Source organism: Misgurnus anguillicaudatus, chromosome 23 (assembly GCF_027580225.2).
Source record: "Misgurnus anguillicaudatus chromosome 23, ASM2758022v2, whole genome shotgun sequence".
NCBI lineage: Eukaryota > Metazoa > Chordata > Actinopteri > Cypriniformes > Cobitidae > Misgurnus > Misgurnus anguillicaudatus.
Genome location: NC_073359.2, coordinates 4014864 through 4032007, shown reverse-complemented (window position 1 = coordinate 4032007; position 17144 = coordinate 4014864). Strand labels below are relative to the sequence as shown.

Sequence of the window (17144 nt, the reverse complement as noted above, 5' to 3'; positions counted from 1 at the left end):
TTAACCCCCACTGTATTGAATAAACAGCTGTGACAATAGTCTGTGATCACTATCAGTAAGCACAGGAATCCAGATGGTACAGTATGGAAAAGGGGGTTGTGACGAAGTAATAAATTCCTACAAATCCGCCCTTTGGCAGCGTGGGCCACACGTAAGAAGACCCATGATGACACAGTTCATAAGATTATGCTTTCAGTTGTGTGCAGTGGTCATCTTCAGACTTATTGTCCAAACTGGTTGCTGGTTGATGAGACTTGAAGACATCCTTCTCCTTACAGCCCTGCATGAAAGGCTTCATCGAATGGAATTGCACCTTTCGTAATCATGCAGATTTCCATCGATACTTCACACTTTCACAAGAACAGGCCCTGAAGGGGGTTTCACTTTTGTCCTTCTCTTTGAGGCAACACCCAAGATGTAAAACAGCAGGAATCCTGTGATTCAAGCAAATGGCACAACAAACAGCAAAGCATATGGCATTTGTTACTCAAGTTTAAATGGTCAGATTGGTCTTCAGCCTTAAATCCCTGTCAAATACATTAAAACATGGTCAAGGTGAGAATAAAAGAAAAACTGATAAAAGCTCCTACATTGTTTTGGAAACATGTAAATGAAATGCTTCTTTTTAAACTTAGCAAATGTTAGTTTTAACAACCCACTTTGTCAGTAGAAGCAACAACAACAATATATTCAGTGTAACCAAATACATGATATTTAAATGAATTATAAATTATAAATGAAATGAACAAAATGAAAACAAAGAACATGATAGTTTTAAATGTCTTGCATAAAGAGCAAATTAAATGTACAACATAATAGCAAAATTAATGAAATTATTACACATAGAAAATTACTCTTTATCAAGATTTCAATATTTGGGACAAAACTAATCAAACTTTTTGAAAAGAAACCAAAACAGATGCTTAAACCACATTTTGAAAATGACTAAAGTGAGGCAAATTGTGTGTGATCTGGCTCTAATCTTCTCAACGCCGTGTTTTTAGTTAAGAAGCATGGTAAAAGTGCTACTGGATCCTGTTGTGAGGTAAAACATTTTCATTAATGCAATTGTATAACACAATGTAGCCACATGGCATTTTTGTGCTCCTCTTTAGGGTCTTACTGCAGCTATACAAGGAGTTTACCACTTAGAAGACAAATCTTTCAACATAGAAACACATACAACTTGAAACTGGTAGACAATTTCAAGAGCAAAAGTTATTTCCTTAACACAAGACAACTGGTCTAGAACACATGTAGCTTCAACAACCTCTCACTTAAATGGTTTTTTTTCAAACACTTACAGTGGAAACAGTCAAGTGTTTTAAGAAATTAACTTCATTAGCCTATATAGTACAACAAACAACTACAATTTGTGTTCTATAGAAACAACAATGCATTACGAACAATTACAAATCAGGAAATGCAAACAGGATCATTGCAATGAGAATGTTAAACACATGCTAACTGGCTGCTAAGCCACTAGCAAGTGAGGTTAACAGCTGGAGTCCTTGCATGAACAATGCAGTTAACTCAGTAAGAGTTTTACCTGTGTAGCAGAGCCAGGAAGGGCATTGGTTTAAGTCACGTGATGGGATGGGAATGATATAAAAAGGCAAGTTTTGGGGCTACCTGGTGATGCGTCATCTTTGGCTCCGCCCTCTCGTGGGACCTGATTCATGGTTTCTGTCTAGGTATGTGCGTTCGCATGGTGTGCTGATCTTTTGGTAACTTTATGGATGCGCTTGCTCATGTTACTCTGTTTGACCATAGGACCATTTGGCTTTTTGGTTGTTGGCGTGGGCTGTCTGCTACCTCAGGTATGTGCGTTTTTATTTGTTTCATATGAGTTGGTGTACTGAAATTTACGTGCTGCACCATTTTAGCGTGGTTTGGCGTTCGTTTGAGCTGTGAACGAGCCACTGTGAGGACGTTCTTGTTAGTGGGCATTTCCACAAACTTCCGGTACGTATTGTTTTGGTCGCGTTATGCGCCAGTTTCTTATTTATTTTATTAATACGCTGCTATATGCTCGACAGGTTGATCTGGCCTTTCCGATTACCGTCTGGGAACAGAGAGGGTTTTGGCCCGAGTGTGTGACGGTGCTGCTGTTTTGCCTATGGGGAGAACTTTATGAATGTTTTGATCACCACAACTTGCCAGTTTGTTTGCTGACGGCGAGCTGTTTATTGTGTTGCCAACGGCGATTTAATTGCCGCTTTGCCTACGGCAGGTTAGCTGCTGGGGACGACGCCTGGACTGTGTGTGTTTATTCAGGACGACTTTACGTGCTGCTCGTTTACGGACAAATTTACTGTTACCCGCCTCAGGGGAAAGCCCTTTGGGCCACTGTGACTTCAGCCTCGAGGTATCGGGTCTCATTTTATTAACATTGTCGACGTGAATTGTCCCTGATTTTGTGTATTACATTGAGTCGCGTGATGCTGTGTTTTATGTGTGTTATGTATTTTCGTTTTTGACGTATTTTGTTGTTTTTTTGGTTTTCTTTATTTATTCCCTTACTGCTGGTGATTGCTACTGTTATGACCAGTATTAGGTCATGCTAACTACTGCTTGAACACCCCTTTTTGTGTATAGCATCTTTACTTCGAAGGTGTGCCTCACTCTGAGTTTAATCTGAACCGTACCTCTCGTATAGCCCTTGCCCATTGTGAACCACCATTGTATATCCGTATATGATGGTGGGCTGACCAACTATGTAAACACACTTCTGTGTAGTTATTTTTGCTACAAACTAACACTGCTACGAGTGTACGGAGGCAGAGTGTTGGCCTCGTAAGACCCTTATTAATGGGGTATTGTGTCCATGAGCGGTAGTCTCTTTACGAGAACACAAATACCTGTACTTTCGCTTTGAGCATTGGGTTCATCCCCGTGGTAACGGGACTTCTTTTGAGTTTTTGGTTTGATTTAAGTGTTTTGTTATTTTTTTCATTTATTTGATGTTTGTCATTTAAGAGTGTAATTTTCTTCAAAGGTTGAGTGTTTCTGTGTTATTGTTATTTTTGTTTTGGGTTATTTGTGTGGGGTGGGTCATCATCCTTTTTGATAGATGTGTTCGCTGCCCACTCGACCGCTCTATTACCCTCTTGGGTTTAGGCCGGCCGCAGTGGAGCGTTTACATTACGTGAGAAACTCACCGCTCCGCTACACCTGCAAAACTAGATTGCTTACATCTGCCCTTAGAAAGTGATTTCCTACATTTCAAATAATAAGGTGGAGGTCTGCCCCTGCCCAGTGACCAGCATTTCTCCTCTGTATGGCCTATTTTATGACAGGAACTACAAAGCCTGTTCATTTTTCCACCGGGTCTGTAGCTTGGTTCTACTGGAGTTTAGGAGGTCTGTGACTCTCTAATGCTTCTTTCACAACATGCGGTTCTGTTCCAGCATGTTGATGCATCACCCCAATCACTGAAATAGGATCACTTTTCTGGGTTCTGGAAAATACATTCTCTTTAGTACAAGTAGCATAATTTTTAGTCCCATCGCTGTTAAGCGTTTGGGGAGACTTAGTGTCTCGCACAATTAGTTTAGCCCTTACATCTGCAATAATGTCTTTATACTTCTCACACTGTTTAGCCAGGGCTAACTGCTCAGATGATAGTTGATCTATCTGAGTTTGAAGATTTTGGATCTTTGCCTCTGACTTTTTTAATTCAGTGTTTTTGGTTCTCAATTCATCACCTTTAGCATTCAAGACTGAGTCAAAAATTGCATTCTTTTTACGTAGCTGCTTGCACGTCATGAAATTCAAAGCCTCAATGACTTCAGCATGTTTGGATTTTCTTTGTTCACTACCAACTGTGTGCCACCATGTAAGAATATCATCAGTGGTAGCATTGTTATCCAAACCCTTTCTATTTAATTTAGAAAGTGTAGGTTCAACTTTCTCGCTCCATATAGCAAACAATATATCATTACTTAAATTAATCCCTTCCATCCCTGAGGAGATAATCTGAAATAATCTCTACTGTACAATGATGATAGAACTATTTAAGGTCCTTCTAATTTCTGTTTCATACAAATCATGCAAATGGAGATTTTACTAACTAGGTTATTGTTTTGTCTTTTGCTCCCTTGTGGGCTCTTTTGTTATTAAACCTTTTTGAGTTCACCTATACCTTTGCACTTGGGTCCATCCTTTGTGATCCATGACAGAAGTTGCAGTAGTGTATAAATTACATTGTTTTAAATACATCCTTTAAGGAATTTCCAAGCAAAGGATAGATCTGAGAGGGGCTTGAAAATATTTTTCTGTACAAAGGGAGGCTGGTGGAACAAGATTTTTTTGTCTTATACCATGTTGTGTTAAGCAGTTCAAAATAAGATAAATCTATTTTGATATGTCTAACTTAATTCTATATACTCAATATTACTGTTGTGCAATTCAAATGAAAACCCTTCAGGTAATGTTGGGGCATGGGGGGCTCCAGTTTCTTGGACTTTCCTTAGGGCTCCCAAAATGGTGAACACGGCACTGTTTACAGGACTCTCCAACAAATAACAGCTACACGTAAAGATAAGAATAGTTGTCAGATTAAGTCAAATTCAGGCATGTTATGAAATACTTTCCTTCTTATGCTATGAAAAGTGTCAAAAAGTGAAGGAGAGTCTTTCTTTAACATCCGCTTGAGTACGATAATCAGATCATTAAATGATCTACCACAACTTCAGATATTGACACAACTTTACAAACCGGTTGAGGTCAGAGATCTCCACGAGCACGTATGTATACACATGTATATATATTGAATCTTTAAAATGTTACGAAAAACAATCATGTTAGTTGTGTTTTATTTTACTGTAATAACTGTCTGATGAATTAAGCGTCACAATGATGTTTTGTTTTTTATCAGGAATAAGGAAAGAGTTTTCGGTCTTTTGTGACTTTTTACAAAACTACATCATGAACTTCAGACTGTCATCATTGATCCTGCTGTTACACATTCAAGGTATGAACACTATTGAGTAAACATCAGTTTTGTGATTGTTGGACATTTGGGAAAAGTATCAGTGTTGTTTACTGCATTAAGACAGTGATATAAGACAAGAGTCAATACAAACCTTAATTATTCAAACGAAAAAATGTAAAAGCTGTCACTTGGGCGATACCCTTTCAAAAGTAAACTTTATTTCTACATAAACAGTGCATATAAGTATCTCAAAGGTAGATATTGATTCTGAGGTATGTAAATAGTTCATATTAGGATTTTTTTTCTGACAGTGTAAGTAAATAAAGACAAGCTGGAGAGGCCAGAATGTAACCACAAAGTTGTTTTCCCAAAGACGCTTTACATGTAGTTTACTGCTTTTTGTTTGTAAGGTTGGATTCACTACAGTGATTCAGTCTGTATGAACTCTGAAATGACTGAGAAATGTTAACAGCAAGTATTTCTTGTCAATTATCACCCTTCTTAAATGGAAATAAGTGCAGTTATGATAGCTAAATATTGCTAGAATATAAATATATTGTATTAATATGTAGAGTTTAATTATTAGCATGAAATCAAAACTAAACAACAGATTAGTAAATTAAATGCTTTAGTAACAGCACTGAAATAAAAATTGAATTGGTTACACTATAAATGCATGAAATGGTAAATAATACATAGTACAAATTAATGTTTCCAACATGTATGAGATATTATCTGATAGTATAAAGAACAGAGTAAGAAAGAAAGAGAGACACCACTAGACAGTGTCTCTCTTTCTTTTGGATGATATTATTTAAACAATTCACGCAATGCTATTTACAATTTCTTTGAGCCATTATTTAATGTTGAAAAAAGCATGTCATTTTGAGCTTGAAATGGTTGCAATTGTTTCTGATAATAGAGACATCAGAGAGCGTGTGGTACAAAGGAGAGGAACACGTAACAGTTTATTTGGAATGCCAGAGGAACATACTAATAAAATAATATTTGCTAAGCCATGTTATTTTTTATTTGCTGGAGGAAACTAGGAGAAGTAACACAATATCAGGTGTTTCAAAACTTCATACCCGTCATTTTTTTGTCTTCTTTTGTATGGCTTCATTAGCTGGGATTTTATCCTGAATGTTCAGCTAAGATGTTGGTGTTGCTGAACTCAAGTGCATCCGGCGTTAGATCACCTGCAGGAGAATCAGCTCTGCTTATTTGTGACCCGAACTAATTTGTGCTGCTCTTAGTAGATTGTTGGTCATTATGGAAATCAGAGAGTAATCCAAATATCAGTTGTGTGGCCAGGACAGTCCAGGATCATGGGGCAGGCTTGGACCTGGATCATGGGGAAGGCTTGGACCTGGGTCATGGGGCAGGCTTGGACCTGGGTCATGGGGCAGGCTTGGACCTGGGTCATGGGGCAGGCTTGGACCTGGGTCATGGGGCAGGCTTGGACCTGGGTCATGGGGCAGGCTTGGACCTGGGTCATGGGGCAGGCTTGGACCTGGGTCATGGGGCAGGCTTGGACCTGGGTCATGGGGCAGGCTTGGACCTGGGTCATGGGGCAGGCTTGGACCTGGGTCATGGGGCAGGCTTGGACCTGGGTCATGGGGCAGGCTTGGACCTGGGTCATGGGGAAGGCTTGGACCTGGGTCATGGGGCAGGCTTGGACCTGGGTCATGGGGCAGGCTTGGACCTGGGTCATGGGGCAGGAATGGACCTGGGTCATGGGGCAGGAATGGACCTGGGTCATGGGGCAGGAATGGACCAAGGTTGTGAGGTAGGCTCGGATCTGGGTACACCTCGGCCTCCTCCTCGGTGTCCTCTGCCTCCCTCCTGTGTCCGGGTACTACCCCCCCCAAAAAAAAAACTTGGGAAAGCTTTCGCTGATCAGGGTGGCGCTGGAGGCACTTTAGACCCTCCAACTGGAACATGCCGTGAAGGTGAATCATATGAATCAGGTGAACCAGACGACTCAGGTGAATCAGGTAAACTAGATGACTCAGGTGAATCAGGTGAACTAGATGACTCAGGTGAACCCGGCGAATCAGGCAACTTTGGTGAAACCGGTGAAACAGGCGACTCAGGTGAACCCGGAGATTCAGGTAAGCCAGGCGGTTTAGGTAAGCCAGTTGATTCAGGCGGTTCAGGTAAGCCAGATGATTCACTATTGATGGGAGGTGCACCAGATAATCCAGACAAATGCAGGAAGCACAGAGTTCATGAGACATACCTCACTCAGTAGCAGCAAAAGTCACAGAACAGGATACAACTTGATGTGAGATCCGGGACATCCGTACTGACACCATCTCATTAGGTCGATTGTTCTGGCGTAGTCCAAGCAAAGCAAATAGTGCATTCATGTTGCCGGCTGGAAATTACAAACCTCCGCTGGATTCTGGTTATGCTGATTATTAATGAAACGTTGTCCAATTCATATATTTTAAATCTTGAAAGAAATTATTTATTTGTGCATGTGAACATTTTGTGTGGTGAATGTAAACTCAGCTGACTTTTACCATTTCTAACAAAAAATATCTATTACAGTAAAATCCCTAGGTCAAATCTTAAACACTGGTCTATAAATAAGACTTTATTGTGGTCATTTAGGCACAACAATAGTTTTCTGGTTGAATGTTTAGCTCAAGTCTAGAAGGCCCAACAAGTCATGATGCCAAACATGAATCAGAATAAGTTCAGGTATTGCACATCTTTAGCAGACCACCTAAAAATCCACTAGAATGCCGGAAATCACATCCACTTAATCCAAAATTTCCTTGGGGTGGACCTTCAGCTATGTCTGCCTCACAGAATGCAACCAATATTGTCCATCTCCAGTAGGCCGCTCCTATCAACGGATTTGGGCCTCCCCATAAACCACCAGAATTCAGCGTACAACATCAAATTAACTCCAACTCTCTGATATCTGAGCCACCAACTTGTGTGACTGCATGTGCGGCATAATTTTGATCACCCCTGACAAAATCTCACTCCAAGGTTTTTTGAAAAGTTGGCAGATATGCACTCAAGAGTTGCAGAAAGGAGAACATGTGTACAACAAATGTGTAAAAACAACAACAGTAGCATTCATCACATTTTTTATTCGAGACAGAGAGAGAGCATGCAGGTGTGTCTTCTCTTCGCTCTGTTTACAAGTTGCCGTCGGCATGTTTAATGTGTCTGTGCGGTTTGTGACTTGTGCCAGGGCTAGCATCGCTAATCATAGCTTACATCAACTTTTACTAGCAGTGATTTTAAATGGATTTTTCCAAATAGCATGACAAAATGTACCTTTCCAGTAGAAACTTCGCATGGGAAGCCCAACCTGTCCTATTAGCTCACGCCAGCTGCCAGCGTGTCTCCCATAAACACTCTGCCCAGCCAACAATGACATGTGGGCCCCACGTGGGTCCCATATGGGCAGCATGGGTTACATGTGGGCATGGGCTTCACATGGGCAATATATGTCGGTCCCATGTGGGTTTCCTATGTGGGCCCCATATGGGTTTGCCCATGTGGGATAATAATGTGGGCCCCTCATGGCACCTATGTGGGCAAAACAATTTTATGCTTGAAATACATCTTTATACATTTACAATCTTAAAATAATAACTTTTGGTTGATTGTCACTTTTAAACAAATAGCAAATAATATAACAGATATGATTTGATCAGTATAAAACATTTTAAATAAAAATGCATTATTTTTTACATTTAATTAACATTGATATGTGGGCCCCACATGGGTCCCATATGGGCAACATGGGTTTCATGTGGCCATGGGCTTAACATGGGCAATATATATGGGTCCCATGTGGGTTGGCTATGTGGGTCCCATGTGGGTTTCCCTATGTGGGCCCCATATAGGTTTGCCCATGTGGGATAATAATGTGGGGCCCTCATGGCACCTATGTGGGCAAAAAAATGTTAGGCTTGAATTATATCTTTATACATTTACAATCTTAAAATAATAACTTTTGGTTGATTGTCACTTTTAAACAAATAGCAAATAATATAACAGATATGATTTGATCAGTACAAAACATTTAAAATAAAAATGCATTATTTTTTACATTTAATTAACATTGATATGTGGGCCCCACGTGGGTCCCATATGGGCAACATGGGTTTCATGCGGCCATGGGCTTAACATGGGCAATATATATGGGTCCCATGTGGGTTGACTATGTGGGCCCCATATAGGTTTGCCCATGTGGGATAATAATGTGGGGCCCTCATGGCACCTATGTGGGCAAAACATTTTATGCTTAAAATACATTTTATATACATTTAAACTCTTAAAATTATTACTTTTGATTTATAGTCATTTTTATACAAAGAGCAAATAATATCACAGATAGGATCTGATCAGTATAAAACATTTTAAATAAAAATGCATTATTGTTAACATTTATTTGTGATATTTGTAATGTTAACCTGCCAATTATTAATTTTAATTTGCACAGCTGAGCATGAGTGAAAATAAAAAATGTCAGAAAGTTCATCAGTTTGATAAGTGTGTTAATTAAAGAAATGTTTCAAACATTCTGAAAAAAGCCTGATTAGTGGAGTCAGGTGTTTCATATAAGGAGATCTGCTCACTGCTACGACGCATTACGCTTGAGAAAGTAGTCCTGCTTCAAATGTTTTTAATTGTGATTTTTATCACATAATATAATATCATATTTTAAATAATCTTTGCTAAAATAGGCAGACTTTTAAAATTACAACTATAAAGATGATAAACATTTAAACTACAAGAATTTCCGCTCAGGCGCAAGGATACAGTTTCTACCAGAGCAGCAGGAGTCTCTCACAACTGTTACACTTGTAATTTATCCTGAGTTGTGTGTTTAGAAAATGTAATACTACGGTACAAGTTCACGGACTGCACAGGGATGAATCAAAGCAAACGTGCAAGGACATTTAATGAGTTTGGCTGTGGATGCTTTGAAAGTTCTTCATAAAACGTTTGAGCAAAGATTAATTGATGATCAGAAGACCATCTCCAAAAGAGTGAGCAATGTTTGTGTTGTTTTTGAGTTTGAAGTATTTTAAGAGTTTGACTTCTTTCAATGCTTATTTTAAGTGTTATTTTAAATTGTTTGTCATTACCTGCCTTAGCAGTTTTGAAATGTTCATGATTATTTTAGCATTGTATTGTTATAAATTGACAATAAAGTATTTTGATATATTGAACCTTTACAGTTTTTTAATTTGATTTTTTATTTAAGTATATTATTTAAGTAAATTACAATTAAGCATTAAAAGTATAATTATTTCATAATAAGGGACCAGTCCAGTACCCATTAAAAATCCATTCTGGGCCCTGATATGTAACGTGGGCTTCATTACGTGGATGCAATATGGGCCCTATGTGTGTTGCCCACGTGGGCACAACATAAGACAAAATCAGTTTCTATATCAAATTCATGTGGGCAACCCAGATGGGGCCAGAGTGGAACACATGGACAAAACCATATACAGCCCACATTGGAAGCCCATATGGGGCCCATATAGGGCCCACATGGGCCCCATGTGTGTTGCACAGCTGGGACCCACATAAGCCCCACTCAGGTTCTATATCATATTCATGTGGGCAACCCTCGTGGGGCCATAGTGGAACCCATGGACAAACCCATATGGGGCCCACATAGGAAGCCCATATGAGGCCCACATGGGCCCCACCTTGTAATGTTGGCTGGGTGGTCTTGTTTCTTTCTTCATAGTCCTTTCTCTTCTTGTCATACACTTTGTAGACACTTTTTCTCTTGCGACTCTCAGACATTTTGAAAAAAAAAAACACAGTTAGAACGGGAGCTTCAATGAATGGTTGAAACGTAGCACAACACACATACACGTGAAAGTGCGCATGTGCAGAAAGCGAACCTAGGGACGAGCACGTACGACAGTTATACGTACACATATCATCAGAATGATTGACATCTGGGATGACCAATAATATAGGTGATCCACCCGGAAAACGAAAATCTTCCGCTAAACCTTTAATTTACATTATTGCTTTCTAGTGCAGGATCTTACATTTGGATCTCAAAAATATGTTTACATTCACATTATACTGTGTTACAAATGTCAATAAAATTTCATATTTATGTTCAGGGTTCCTAACATTGGATAACTTTAATGTAACCTGTAATGAACTAAATATTTGTGCTGCGAGGGGGACAAAGATGACAGTGTGGTGCGAATACTCAAACATCAACATCACAACTGGGTTCTGGTTCAGTCAGAAACAGAGAACAAACTGGAGAAACAAAGATGAACCTGAAGATTTGACTTTAGATTCAGATTACTCAGGACGAATGAGTCAAGAGATCACTAAAGATTACTCACGACTCTCAATAAATGATCTGAGAGAGAGAGACAGTGGAGAATATCAGCTCATGATCATTATGAAGGATGGAGTTAAACATCTCAGCTCAGTCACAGTCAATCTAACAGTTTCAGGTACATTTACATTCTCATCAGTCCAGTTAAACTCTTTTCATTTCTCATCTAATGTAAGGTTTTCATTATTTAGTTTTACAGGTGAAGATGAATCCTGAATCTACAGGACAGCGAGTAAAACTGAGCTGTGATTCCTCCTGCCCAAAAACATTTGAAAATTATTACTTCTGGTTCAAGAGTGGACAACATTTAACATACAACCAAAGCATATTTGTTTCATCCAGTGAAAAAACTGACAGTTATTCCTGCGTTAAGTCTGTTTCAGTTCCCTCTTCATCTGTGTGTGAGTCTGACATTAAAATGGAAGAACAAACTTTGCAGTTTTCTTGTTGATTCATATACAGTATGAGTGTGTTTGTAATTGATTGTGAATGTTACAGCAGTATTTTGTGACTCTTTCAGGTCTTTCTAACAGCAGCTGTTGGGGTGTGACTTACACCTCTAGAAGAGTTTGTGCTTTATTGGGATCAACAGTATTCACTCTTCATACTCACATCCCACTGGATATACAGTAGACAAAACATCCTGGGGTTACTTTCATCCTCCTGAGGGACTCCGAGATCTGCGTGAGGATCATCCGTTTTCTGGTCGTGTGGTGTTTGTGGGAAACACAATGAGAATTAATGACGTCAACACGAGTGACTCTGGAGAATATTACTTCAGGTTCATCACTAACACATCAAATGAAGTTATTGGTTCTCCTGGAGTCGATCTTACTGTTACAGGTAACTGCTCATAATAAACTCTTTGTAGTCCAGCACTCATTATACGGAAGCATTATAGCTCAAGTAGGAGTCTGATCAACACGACTGTGATTAGAGGTTTAGGTAATTCTTTATCAATCGAGCTAAATCAAAAATATGAGGCCCAACTTGGAAAAGGAGTTTATGTGAACTTTGTTATATGAAATCTCAGATACACGAGTGAGAAGCAGTCCAGACCCTGTGATAGATGGAGAAAAAGTGATATTAAGCTGTTCAACTGAATGCACTCTGGATAACAAACATACTTACATCTGGTATAAGAATGGACAACAGGTAACAGATGGATTGAGATTATTAAACAAGTTGTACCTGGACTCAATCAACAGTGAGGAGCTACAAGAGTATTCCTGTACTGTAAGAGGTAACACAACATCTCATCATACATCTGACTTTACTGTTACACTGTAAAAAGTAAACAGTTGGATCAACGTAAAAAATAACTTCAGTTGGTAATACCTAAAAAATGTAAGTTGTTTCTTATCGTGAAATTCAAGTGAAATTTTAAGTTGAACAAAACTACAGTCGGCAACTCTGGAGGATTGAGATGATTTCGAATGTTTTAAATTTTTATGCCCCTCCCACACTACCACCAAGCAACCTCATATCGAGCTCGTCCTCAGCAGTGCGTGTTTAAGCATACTTAGATTACTTACATAACAATCAGAAATACAATAAATGGTTTATAAAGCACAATTACCTGTCAAGAAGAAATTTGGCAAGCTCTGCATCCAGCTTGAACCCTTTAAAAGCTCATAGATCCCTTCACCCTTCAAATGCTGGTCCGATATTGATCCTAGTTTTATTACAGGCACGGTCGCTGTCTATCTTAATTTCCTTCTTTTCCTTGGTTGTTTTCTTTTCATTGGTTGTTCTCCTAGCTCTGGTTGTTAGCCAAGAAATCTGAAGTGTGCTAGTGAATGTTCTTGTCACGGTTAATCCGTGTCATGTCTTGTCTCTGTTCCGATTGTTATCACCTGGACATTCATTGATTAATTACCTGCCTCATCACACCTGTTTGTCATTTAGTCTGTGTGTATATATACCTCTGTCTTCTGTTTGCTCACTGCTGGATCATTGTCATTGGCTGCGTCCGAAACCGCATACTGTATAGTAGGTACTGAATTAGATGAAGTACCTACTTACTTGGCGTTAAAACAGACTGTATAGTATGAATCCTGGTAGTATGAATGAGATTCGGACGTACTACATCCGCCATGTTGTTACATCACGTGACATACGTCGTCATCACGTCGTGTCATTTTAGCGCGAAAACAGCGCGTGCCTCTTCTTCTTCGTTGGATAACTCCTCGTCCGGGGCATCATGGGATAGTGAAGCGTCCATCGTATGCACACTGCAAAATCTAACCGGAAGTAGTAGGTCATCCGGGTACTTTTCGAATACTGTTTTTCGAATAATATGTATTCGGACATACTACTCGCCTCGCCTACTGCTTTTCGCGTACTATATAGTATGTAGTGGGCGGTTTCGGACGCAGCAATAGTCACTACTTTCCCAGCCAACATTGCAAGGTGGGGCCCATGTGGGCCCCATATGGGCTTCCAATGTGGGCTGTACATGGGTTTGTCCATGGGTTCCACTGTGGCCCCACCTGGGTTGCCCACATGAATTTGATATAGAAACTGAGCGGGGCCTATGTGGGGCACACGTGGGCAACACACATAGGGCCCATATTGCACCCACGTAATGAAGCCCACGTTACATATCAGGGCCCAGAATGGATTTTTAATGGGTACTGGACTGGTCCCTTATGAAGAAATAATTATACTTTTAATGCTTAATTGTAATTTACTTAAATAATATATTTGTTTTAAATTGAAAACCGATAAAAGCAAATAATTTCAGTTCGGTAAATATCAGATTTCAGCATAAATATTCAACAGTTCATTCATCTGTAACATCACAAAAAGGAGATGCAATATGAGAAATCAAATTAAAAAACTGTAAAGGTTCAATATATCAAAATACTTTATTGTCAATTTATAACACTTTCAATGCTAAAATAATCATGAACATTTAAAAACTGCTAAGGCAGGTAATGACTAACAATTTAACATAACACTTAAAATAAGCATTGAAAGAAGTCAAACTCTTAAAATACTTCGAACTCAAAAACAACACAAACATTGCTCACTCTTCTGGAGATGGTCTTCTGATCATCAATTAATCTTTGCTCAACAGTTTTATGAAGAACTTCCAAAGCATCCACAGCCAAACTCATTAAATGTCCTTGCACGTTTGCTTTGATTCATCCCTGTGCAGTCCGTGAACTTGTACCGTAGTATTACATTTTCTAAAAACACAACTCGGAAAAAATTACAAGTGTAATGGTTCTGCTCCGCTAGATCATTGCGCAAGCGGAAATACTTGTTGTTTAAATGTTTACCATCTTTATAGTTGTAAGTCCGCCTATTTCAGCAAAGATTATATAAAAAATGATATTAAATTATATGAAACTTAAAAACATTCGAAGCAGGACTACTTGTCAAGCGTAATGTGTCGTTGCAGTGAGCAGATCGTCTCCTTATATGAAACACCTGACTCCACTAATCAGACTCCTTTCAGAATGTTTGAAACATTTCTTTAATTAACACACTAACAAACTGATGAACTTTCTGACATTTCTTATTTTCACTCATGCTCAGCTGTGCAAATTAAAATTAATAATTGACAGGTAAACATTACAAATATCACAAATAAATGTTAACAATAATGCATTTTTATTTAAAATGTTTTATACTGATCATATCCTATCTGTGATATTATTTGCTCTTTGTATAAAAGTGACTAACCAAAAGTAATAATTTTAAGAGTTTAAATGTATATAAAATGTATTTTAAGCATAAAATGTTTTGCCCACATAGGTGCCATGAGGGCCCCACATTATTATCCCACATGGGCAAACCTATATGGGGCCCACGTAGGGAAACCCACATGGGACCCACATAGTCAACCCACAAGGGACCCATATATATTGCCCATGTTAAGCCCATGGCCACATGAAACCCATGTTGCCCATATGGGACCCATGTGGGGCCCACATATCAATGTTAATTAAATGTAAAAAATAATGCATTTTTATTTAAAATGTTTTATACTGATCAAATCATATCTGTTATATTATTTGGTATTTGTTTAAAAGTGACAATCAACCAAAAGTTATTATTTTAAGATTGTAAATCTATAAAGATGTATTTCAAGCATAAAAATGTTTTGCCCACATAGGTGCCATGAGGGGCCCACATTATTATCCCACATGGGCAAACCCATATGGGGCCCACATAGGAAACCCACATGGGACCCACATATATTGCCCATGTGAAGCCCATGCCCACATGTAACCCATGCTGCCCAGATGGGACCCACGTGGGGCCCACATGTCAATGTTGGCTGGGTTCATGTCTGTTCCTGTTTCTTCTATTGGATGTTCCAGTGTTACCTGCCCGTTGTTTTATTCTCGTTCTGTTAATAAATGTTATTTATTTCATTGTGAACTCTGCACTTGCTTCCTAACTTCCTCACTCCTGCATCTCAGTCGTGACAGTTCTCTCCGCCATCACGCTGCATTCAATATAAGGTGGATTCATGTGATATTAGGCTTGTTCGACTTCAAGCAGCACCACAAGAACCGATCTTGCCGACTGCAACTTTAAGTAAATCCAACTTTTCACTTGTTACAGTGTAAATTATAAAATAGATAGTTTCAGTCCTTGATGCTGATTGGTTTATTGTCAGCTTTGACGTCATCGCTGAGCTACTTTCAGTCTCACTGTGCAGCACTTATAGCTGATCATTAATATTGAAGGGAGATGCTACAAACATTACAGAAATGTTCAAGTACAAGAAGAAATCTTGGTTAGTTATATTGCCTAATAAGTTAAATAAGTCACTGGCGCAGCTTCTGCAGGTTTCAAAGTCAGGTGTCAGTGTGCCGCGTTGTTTTGTGTACCATCATTACTGGGGAACCCCCTAAAAAAGAAGATAAAGAAACCCAATCAAGTTGGAATTATTATTTTTGAATGCAGGCTGTACTTTAAATGTACTAACACAACCAAAAGTGAAAGTGTTTTAGCGCTGTCAGTGGCACTGAACGTCATAGCGCATCACTCAGAACTTTTGTGTTATTTTGAAAATATGTACACAGCTGTCATGATGGTTATTTGTTGAGTAGCGCTGTTATAACGGCTGCAGTGAGACTGAAATCTGAGAATCACAGAAAAGTCAAATTCTGAATGTTCTGCCTTTTCTGAATATAACTGAGTTTGTGTCTTTTTTTCAGATACGATGGACAAAACAAATGCTTAAATATATAAAACTGTATGATACTGATTAAAACAAGGCTTGGCTTTCTGAAGGTTTGCTACTATAATGTTTTAATAAAGCTTTTTTGTACCTGCCTTTCAGAGATATGACACACCCTGAACTTGTGGACTTCCTCAGAGTCGACACGTTGATGACATCATGTAGTGCAGACTTTAGGGACCCTTACACACAAGGGCACACCAGAGCCGTGTTTTGGAACAGACTCGAGCGTCATGCCGAAAATAAGAAGAGAAGTTGCCCATCAGTGTGTCTGATCTAAATGAGCTTTTTTATTGTCACAGCCCCAGATTGTCTGCCAGCCTTTAATCTCATTTACACCCTGCTTATTTTTAGACCCACATGAGTTGCATTGGAAAGTCTGAAAGGAAGTTTTTATCAGCTCAATTTAATACTTTTTAAAGGTTTTAAATGAATTACATTCATTTCTTAATAGTTTCTCCAAATACCAATTTAGAAAATATAAAACATATGCAGATTATTGCCTCAGTTTTAGGAACAGGTTTATAAAAATATAAAACATAATCTGTCCTGTGAATCAAGTTGAGACTGTTACTCAAGAATAAGAGCATTAGCAGTAAAAAGATGAAGATTAATGATTAGATTTTTTTCTGCTGAAAACATAAAAG

The 17144-nt window shown here is 38.9% G+C and overlaps 1 protein-coding gene and 1 long non-coding RNA gene across 4 annotated transcripts in view; one reads left to right on the top strand and one right to left on the bottom strand.

Moving 5' to 3' along the window:
- Positions 1 to 16593, top strand: part of LOC141359296 (sialoadhesin-like) — a 155631-nt gene extending 139038 nt beyond the window's left edge. For all 3 annotated transcript variants that reach the window (XM_073861526.1, XM_073861527.1, XM_073861525.1), the window contains one exon: positions 16475 to 16593. In XM_073861526.1, the coding sequence (XP_073717627.1) occupies positions 16475 to 16500 (26 nt within the window). In that variant the 3' untranslated portion in view covers positions 16501 to 16593. The remainder of the gene's footprint in view (positions 1 to 16474) is intronic.
- Positions 115 to 4746, bottom strand: LOC141359314 (uncharacterized). The gene is made up of 2 exons (XR_012365729.1): positions 3175 to 4746; positions 115 to 1549 (listed from the first exon to the last, which is right to left on the bottom strand). It is a non-coding gene; the product is annotated as an uncharacterized lncRNA (long non-coding RNA).
- Positions 16594 to 17144: the final 551 nt, after the last annotated feature.